Genomic DNA, 8958 nt, shown 5'->3' with positions numbered 1-8958 from the left:
CACACACACACACACACACACACACACACACACACACACACACACACCTGGTCAGAGCATAGCCTATGTCTTATGCCTATATATCTTTGAAACTGCTTTTCACAGGTTTTCAACACAGAGCAGAATCTAAGAGCCGCCTTTATGGGACACTGAGTCTAAGCACTGTTAAGAATATTGACGGTGCAGCTATGTTTTGGAACTACAGCTCATGATGCTTTGGGGGATGTAAACAAAAGTTAAATTGTTGTCATGGAGTCAGTGATTTAGGTGCGGGCTACAACTTTAGCCGGATTTTCAGCCTACACTTGGCAAATTGCCACCATGAAAAGTATGCAGAATTAGCGATGAGTTTTGTTTGCAGCGTGTCCATGGATGTACGGACAACTTTCACTGGATTAATTTCAAAAATGAAGAAAACTTTAAAAAAAAAAAACTAAAAACATGCTGATTTTTAAGCAAGTTTGAGCATCTCGTTGCCATGATTTATGGCCAATTATTCACAGTGGGCTACAGAGATAATGATATCCTGTGAAAGTGTAAGTTACTCTGAATTTTTAAAAAAAAGTGTTTTTTATCTGTGCCATCAGATGTGATTTATTATGACTCGGCACTAAGGGTTTTAAAGTAACTTAATGGGCTCTGTTATCTGAATGACTGTTGATAAGCTGGCCAAATAAATCGGCCAAACCAACCAACTTCCTGTTATTGTGTGAGTGTCTGACATGGTCCACTTTGTCTCTGTTCTGCAGGCTCAGATGAAGGACTATCAGAGGGAGCTGGAGGAGGCCAGAGCCTCCAGGGATGAGATCTTCACCCAGTCCAAGGAGAACGAGAAGAAACTCAAGAGCCTAGAGGCAGAAATCCTACAGCTACAGGAGGTCAAAATCCAGATTTTATATTTAAAGTGAAAAAAATCTTTGAATTAGAGATCAGCTATCTATCCGATATAAGACGGTAATGTGTCTTTTTATTCATAACAAGCACAGTGACCATGAATGGGAGATCTTCTCCATACTGATTCTTCTGTGTTGTTTGTGTAGGACCATGCAGCGTCCGAGAGGGCCCGCAGACATGCTGAACAGGAGAGGGACGAGCTGGCTGATGAGATCTCCAACAGTGCTTCTGGAAAGTAAGTGTGTTTTTGTTTATAATGATTTTTTTAAAAATAATTGCCCATATAAATATTTGGCAGGCACCTTTTTTTTACCGCTTGGTCATCCTTTGCAAAATTAGATAGCTTTAGAGAAAGCTGCTGAGTGGTCACTCTGTTTTCTGGACTGCAGTGTGAAAAGATTTGTGTGTGTTAGGGCCCTTAAAAACTTAATGCCATTTTCCAAGGTAATACATTTCATAGTTTGTTTTCATTATTTATATTTATCCAAAGAGGTTGCCTGCCAAAAGTTGTGTGAATTTAATCATTGTTTTGGCGCATAGTAGGATACTGTGTAGTTAAAGACATCCGTTTGTATGGCCTTGTATACTATAATTTTATTTATTTTATTTTTTTTACTTTCTTGGCATGCTATACTATGCCTTTTTAAGACATTATATACAATGTTTTTACATTTGTTTAAACATACCATACTATGACTTATTAAAAACATTTTAAGACATACTATACTATGATTTTTACATTTTTATAACATACTGTACTGTGTGTGTGTGTGTGTGTGTGTGTCTCAGGTCGTCATTGCTGGAAGAGAAGAGGAGGCTGGAGGCTCGTATCGCCCAGCTGGAGGAGGAGCTGGAGGAGGAGCAGGGCAACATGGAGCTGCTCAATGACCGTTTAAGAAAGACCAACATCCAGGTAAAGTGACTGCACATTAGATAATAGTAATAATCATCGTCATAAACTTGGTTCAGAAGTGTCGTATTGACCCCATTAATGTCACATAGATGATGAACACACTCAGACAAACACAAACACTATCTGAGCTTAATAAGGACTATTTAAAGGCCCTCACTCACATTTCTTTAGTAAACTGTTAAATTAATCAAAACTGGTGGCCATTAAGTACATTAGTTTACTCTGCATCAACCTGTCTCTCTCTCATCATCTGTATGTCTTCTCTCCTTTTCTATCATCCCTTTCTCTCCTTCAGGTTGACAACCTGAACACAGAGTTGGCCGGGGAACGCAGCACTGCACAGAAGAGTGAGAACGCTCGGCAACAGATGGAGCGGCAGAACAAGGTCTCGTATAGTTTGTTCAGTACGCCATCATGTGATATATTTGTTCTTATACATACATGGGTTGAAAACAACAGAAGATGCTGGACACCTGTTGGTTTTGTATGCATCAGCCATTAAAACACCTCAACCATGTGAAAGTGATCAAATTTTTCTTCTCCCTATTGTAGGAATATGTCAGTGTTTCACCTCAAATGTTGATTGTTTAGCATGTATATAGCATCATATTTAATGCTCGTGATCCTAACAGTTACTTGTGACCACAGGATTTGAAAGCCAAGCTGGCAGAGCTGGAGGGGACGGTCAAGTCAAAGTTCAAGGCGTCCATCACTGCCCTGGAGGCCAAGATCCTGCAGCTGGAGGAGCAGCTGGAGCAGGAAGGAAAGTAAGTGACCAAACTCATCTATTTTCAAAGGTGTCACTGATTGCAACCATTTTAGGAGAAATTTTCCATTGATCCGACATCATCGTTAAACATCATCATATAATAACATAACTTAACGGTTCGTGCTCAATCATTTCAACATCAATAAATCACTATGACATTAATTTAAACACATAAAATGTGCAAGATGATGCCAGTGAGAGTCCTGCATCAAAGATTTAGCTGCTTTTGTGACATAGTAACTGTAAATACAGATGGTGATGAGCTCTTGTCTTACCTGTTTCTGTTTTTGAACTTTCAGGGAGAGAGCAGCAGCCAACAAGATCGTCCGTCGTACAGAAAAGAAACTGAAGGAGGTGATGATGCAGGTGGAGGATGAGCGTCGTCACGCTGACCAGTACAAGGAGCAGGTATTGACTCATTAGAAGCAAAGTGGCACTCATGAGAAGATTCACTTTGACTCAGAACGGTTATCCAGCCCAACCACCCATAAAATCTCACTGCCTCCGTCTGTTTCCCCCATGTGTTCTGTCAGATGGAGAAAGCCAACTCTCGTATGAAGCAGCTGAAGCGTCAGCTGGAGGAGGCGGAGGAGGAGGCCACCAGGGCCAACGCCACCCGCAGGAAGCTGCAAAGAGAGCTGGACGATGCCACCGAGGCCAGCGAGGGTCTCACCCGGGAGGTCAACTCACTCAAGAACCGCCTCAGGTACGTGGAGGACTCTGCTAACCCGTGTTAGAGATGTCCTCAGATTACCCGTGTACTTCCAAAAAACACTTAAGAGAAAGAAAAAAACAAATTCAGGACACCTCAGGATGCAATTATGAAAATAATAGTGAAGGGTAAATTTAAAAACTGAATAAATTATGTGAATAAGTGATCTCTTAATGACACAATCATACAGAAGTGCGAATAGTTGCTGTCAAGACATTTTAGTGACTCTGGTATACATTAAGACAATTCTGGTATTCTTCTAAGTTTGGAGTTATAAGTTTTGATATCTCTGTCTTTAGTTTGTTTCCTTAAAGGCTCATCTTACTTTTGTCATATCGTCTGGTTAAAGGAATAGTTTGACATTTTTGGAAACAGATGAGAAGATCAACTCAGACAGAAATTTAAAAAGTTGTGGTTCTGCGAGATGTTGCGTGTTGCAACTATTTCACCGCTACAGTCCGCTCATCACCAAGAAGTAGTTTTAGCATATAACTTTTTTACATTTCTGTTTGTTTACAGATAAAATGAGCAAGATGAACAGAATTGAATTTTTAATATTTATTTTTTAGCTCTAGAGAGGTGCTGGTGGGGTTTCATATCTATAAGCACTTTCCACTCTTTAATGAAGTTGTGCAAGCTCCTGCACAGCTGACAACCCCGTCCTGTAAATGTTTCAAAATAAAATGCATTGTATCAGCAACTGATGGCATTCTGTCCACAGAGACACAAACAGATAGCTTTTGTTTTGAAAGGGAAGCAAGGAAGTTGAGGTAAAACATCTTTGTATTTACTTATCTCTGTGACAGAGAGACTGCAGTATAAAGTGCTATAGAGGCAACAAACTCGAGTGTCACGCGTAAAAAACGGCGAGCCACCGTTTCTCTAGATGTGCTGCAGCTGACACGCAGCTCAGACGCGCCTGACAAGCGCTGCTCAGGCGAGCAGTGTGCACGCTCTAACTTGATACACGAGCGCCGAAACAAAAAACAACTCGCCCAGCGCTGCTCACACGCTGCTCATGAGGCGTGCTGTGAAACAGCGCGTCGACGCACGTTACATGAAGCAACGTATTCATGTAATCGATTACGTTGATTACGTCGTCGCCCCAGCCCTAGTCTTTACGATAAGCTACGCTAGTTGCCTCTTTGGCACACAAGCATTAGCGCAGTAGCCATCTCCTCATCTCAGAAACGTCCCAGGATGTCAAATTATTCCTTTACAGCAGCAGAGGCTTACGTTTTTTGTTCATCTGCTCTGAGCAGGCGCGGCGGTCCAGTCAGCAGCTTCTCCTCCAGCCGCTCGGGCCGCCGCAACCTCAATCTGGACGGTGCCTCTGTCGATATGTCAGACGATGACGCCGACAGCCGTGCAGGCGACTTCAACGAGACGCAAACCGCCAACGCCGAGTAAACACAACAACCCTCCTTCCTCGCTCATCCCGTTCCCCTTCCCCTTCCCTTCGCCACTACCAACCTCACCTCCACCTCACCCACCTGTGGCCTAGTTTCACCCCAAAAGAAGCTCGACGTCACCATCGTCTTTATTCATTTCAAACCACTGACTGGACAGAAGATTGGAGCGATGAGCTGTTTTTGGTAACACTGGGCGGAGTGCGCCTGGCAGCCCCTTTTTGTATCAGTCACACTGCAGGGAAACTCCACCGCCCTCCCCTGAAGTCAGACCTCCAGTCCTGGAGAGTCACAGGGGCAAACAGACAATTCTGCCTTACTCTGTTCTCCTCCGGCAAGCTGCTAGTCTTGGCTCGTCTCCCGGCCACGTATCATCTCAGCGTCATGACGTCACACTCTCCCTCCCATCAGGCGTGAAGTTATCTGCTCAGCTTATTGAGAAAGTATGCATAGGTGCAATGTGCTTTTTATACATATGAGACTGGAGGTGGCGGCTGTGAAGTGTACACACATCAAGTTTGTAACGTATGTGAACGCACCCCCAAACTGGAAATGCAGGACTACAAGGAATCGTGTTTCACTCCAGTGTTGTTACAAGTGTTCTTGCTCACTAGTTGTGTAAAAGCCATCTCATACCCCGACACACTCCAAAGGTCACCGTGGCCTCCGGAGCGCCATGCCGGCTGCTTCAGTTGCATGAGTCTCCCTCTGATGTACAGACTGTCTGTCAGCTTCGACACCGCAGCACTACAGGAACAACCAACATCTTGGGACACTCAGTAGAAGAACATGGACTCTGAATTGAAAGTGTTTTACTGTGAAAACATTTTATTTTCTCTGTTGCTTCATCTCAACATTATACGAAAGAATGTCTTGCTGGGTTTTAACTTGGAATCTCACGGCTCTGTATTGTTGGCCGTCTGTGCTCTGCTGTGGGTCGGCGTGAGCTGCGGGCGATGCAAAACAGCTGGAAAATGCACAGAACTGCACAGGCAGATGATTGAATTTTTAACTGGAAACCAACGGGGGAGAAATTAAGCTCTCACTGGAAGTACTAAATGGTTAAACGTAGTTTGATTAGAAATGAAGACAGATTGAAAATACTCACTACATTTCAGTGTTTGTGCCAGGCCCCAGTTTGTGTTATTACTACCTTTGAATCACAGCATCAGTTTCGCAAAAATAAATATCTGCCAGTCTACGGAAACCCAAACAACACTTACTGCTGATCTGAAGTCGAGCTGCACGGAATGAGGAAAATATGCAATACCCACTTAAGGTTGTTGAATACTGCAATGATATTACTTGCAATTAACAGCTATTAAAGTGTGCCCAGTTTCCTGCTGCTTTCAGTACACTGCAAAAATAAAACATCGCTTGTGACTGAAAGGAAATAGTTTCCAACATTATTCTCTTGAACAAACTGAACTAGTGTTATCACAAACCTGGAATTTCAAACTTTGATACAACACAATGAGGGCATCAAATTTAAATAAGAGCAAGAAAGCACAGCTGGTACCGGTGTATCGATACTGTAGAAAATGAGTATTAAAACCGTTTAAAAATATTCAGGATCAGTATGTATCAACACTACACTGAACAATGCAGCAAAAAGGTATGATAGTTACATTTCTACTGATATTCTAAATATCAGTATATCTAATATCAAAAATCCCACAGTGTAATATCGCAGTGTCTGGTGATGTGTTTATTTCATAGTTGACATTGCAATGTTTAAAGATAAAGAAACTGTGAAGCCCAACTCTGAAGGCATTTTTAAAATCCTTTAAGACTCCACTATCTGGATGAAAAAAAAAAAAATCAGCCAGCATGGACAAAAAGTTCCTCAGTGTTCAGAAAAAAAAGATATTTTAACATTTACTTCAACAGGTGGTGTTTTTTTTTTAAACTCATTTACTAAGTTATTTTCTTTATCAATTCATAATGATAGTAGACATGAAGGAAATTATGAACTTTTTTATATAACAATAATCATTTTAATTAGATTTACTCATAATTATATCATATTTTTCAATTAATGTTAATAATTTTCTTGTTAAGTACAAACAAGCATGGAGATTTTGTCCATTTGTGGCTACCTAAAGAGGAATTTTGGAAACAAGTTTAAAACAAACCAAAACACCACATTGATTTGGATTCCGTCCATCATGAATCTGACAGCGTTACAGTTGGACTCCACAGATTTAGCAATTTTTGTAGGGACTTTTGATCCACGCCGGCTAAAAAAGTCAAAAGACAGAAAAATGTTTATTGTAATGTTTTTCAGAGGTGGTTAGGATTTTACCTTCAGAGCAGCAGTAAGTGTTAAAGTGTTTTTTAAAGATTGCTCTGCATTCATTTTTCAGCTCTGTGACTCAAATGTAACATGATAGATAAACTCGGGCCGGTTTGTGCCATGGTTTCATGAGTTGAAGCCCGAATCGTCAGACTACGACAGTCTGACCTGATCAAGCACTTAGTATTCACGGGTGTCTGAAATTAAGGTTTTGTCCTTTCCTTGCAGCTTAAGCCCAGGTTTAGTGACGTTAAGTCAGGCTCTGCTCTAAATACAGCAGCCATCTCAACAGCTAAACAGTGCGAAAAGCAACATGTCACAGAGCCCATATATCCATCCATCTATTCTCATCCAGTCTTTTTCTTTGTCAGCGGATCTGCAGATTAGGATGGTTGTCTACGACAGACTTCTTTGCCCTCCTCCTAAATATTAACAGTATGTTTCTTTAAAAGTGCCTTAGACACTAAATAAGAACATAAGCAGGCAAGGATTTCATTTCAGGTGTGAAAACCAGATGAAACAGGTACACCAAGGAGATATTCAACACTTAACCTTTTTTTTTTCTTTGTTTTGTATTTTTTGCTGTGCTTCATTACATATCCGCTGTGTACCTCCATGTTCATAATAACCTCCTAGCTAGAGTGTTTGGGTCAAAATCAGTATTACAGTGTCATAAACTACGTGACAAGCGGAGCCCTCGGCAGCTGCACTTCCCAACATTATTTTTGTACTGAGATATTCTGTGTAATCGCTCACAGGTGTGAAGGCTTAGTACTGAAGTTATTTTTGGGAATCGATGCTCTGCACAGGATTTCATTTGGTTGGAAGCTTTAACATCCACATGTAGTTAACTCGTTTTTATTTTATTATTATTATCCAGCTGGCCGTTGACAACCAGGCATTCAACTGCAAATACTCTCATCATATTGTTTCTTGTATACCTGTATTTCTAGACCGTAATTTTTTTGTTTTGTTTGTTTTTGTAAAAGGAAAATAAAGCATATTCATTGTAGCTGTGATGCTTTTTTGGTTTCTTTTCAGGGGTCCAGAGCTGTACCACTAGAGTCTTATCACCAACACGGAGGCATTTTGTTTTAGGGGTTATCTATCTGTCAATTTTTTTTATGTCAATTGATATCTCAAGAATGACTTTAGGTAATTTCTTCATATTTGGCACAAACATTCACTTTGACTCAGTGATTAACTGGTTAGAAATCAGAGGTCAAAGGTCACTGTGACCACACACAACATGTTTCCGTATCTAAAGAATTGATATGCTGATTAAGACAAAATTTGACACAACGTATAAGGTGGGGACCCATGACTTTTTTATGACATTACGATATGACCTGTTTTTAAATTTTTAACATACAGTAATGTGCCTCTTTTTTTTTTTTTTACATTTTAAAGACATACTTAACTATGACTCTTAAAATCTTTACAAAATATTACTTTTACAGTTTTTTGCATACTGTACTAAGACTTATGACCATTTTATGAAATACTATACTAAAGCCTTTTATTCAGTTGTTATGACATACTATGCTATCAATCAATCAGACTTTATTTATATCGCACTTTTCAATCAAGCAGAACTGTAACACAAAGTACTTTATCCAATAGAACCAAAATCCCCCCCACCCCCCTTCTCTCCTGCTGTCTTTCTGGTCTTCGTCAGCACACGTGCAGCTGAGTTTTGTAACGCCTGTAGTTGGGATATACTTTACTTAGGAAGACCAGAAAGTATGTACTATACCTCTTTTTTCAAGGTCATACGAGAGCCTGAAGATCAGCAGATGCTTCTCTTCTTGTCTCGGTGACATCCTTGGGGGGGTCACCGTGTTGATCCGATCATGTCTGGAGATGAGTCCATGGGAAGCGACTAAGGGACTAAGACGCTAAGGTGCGAGAGCCGAAGCACCCTGAGGGTTCGGGCACATGGCTGTCCCCTTGTTCCAGAGAACA

At 40.9% G+C, this 8958-nt stretch overlaps 1 protein-coding gene across 1 annotated transcript; it reads left to right on the top strand.

Moving 5' to 3' along the window:
- Positions 1–749: 749 nt before the first annotated feature.
- On the top strand, positions 750–8005 carry LOC121964564 (myosin heavy chain, embryonic smooth muscle isoform-like; the record flags this gene model as incomplete). The annotated part of the gene is made up of 8 exons (XM_042514767.1): positions 750–878; positions 1041–1129; positions 1684–1807; positions 2103–2192; positions 2456–2574; positions 2876–2984; positions 3110–3282; positions 4551–8005. Coding segments are annotated over 8 exons (981 nt in total), but the record flags the coding sequence as incomplete, so codon positions are not given.
- Between the last annotated feature and the right edge of the window lie 953 nt (positions 8006–8958).

The sequence above is a fragment of the Plectropomus leopardus genome, unplaced genomic scaffold (genome assembly GCF_008729295.1).
Source record: "Plectropomus leopardus isolate mb unplaced genomic scaffold, YSFRI_Pleo_2.0 unplaced_scaffold16056, whole genome shotgun sequence".
NCBI classification, from domain to species: Eukaryota; Metazoa; Chordata; class Actinopteri; order Perciformes; family Serranidae; genus Plectropomus; species Plectropomus leopardus.
Note: the sequence above shows the minus strand (reverse complement) of the source record. Positions and strands in the feature narration are given on the sequence as shown.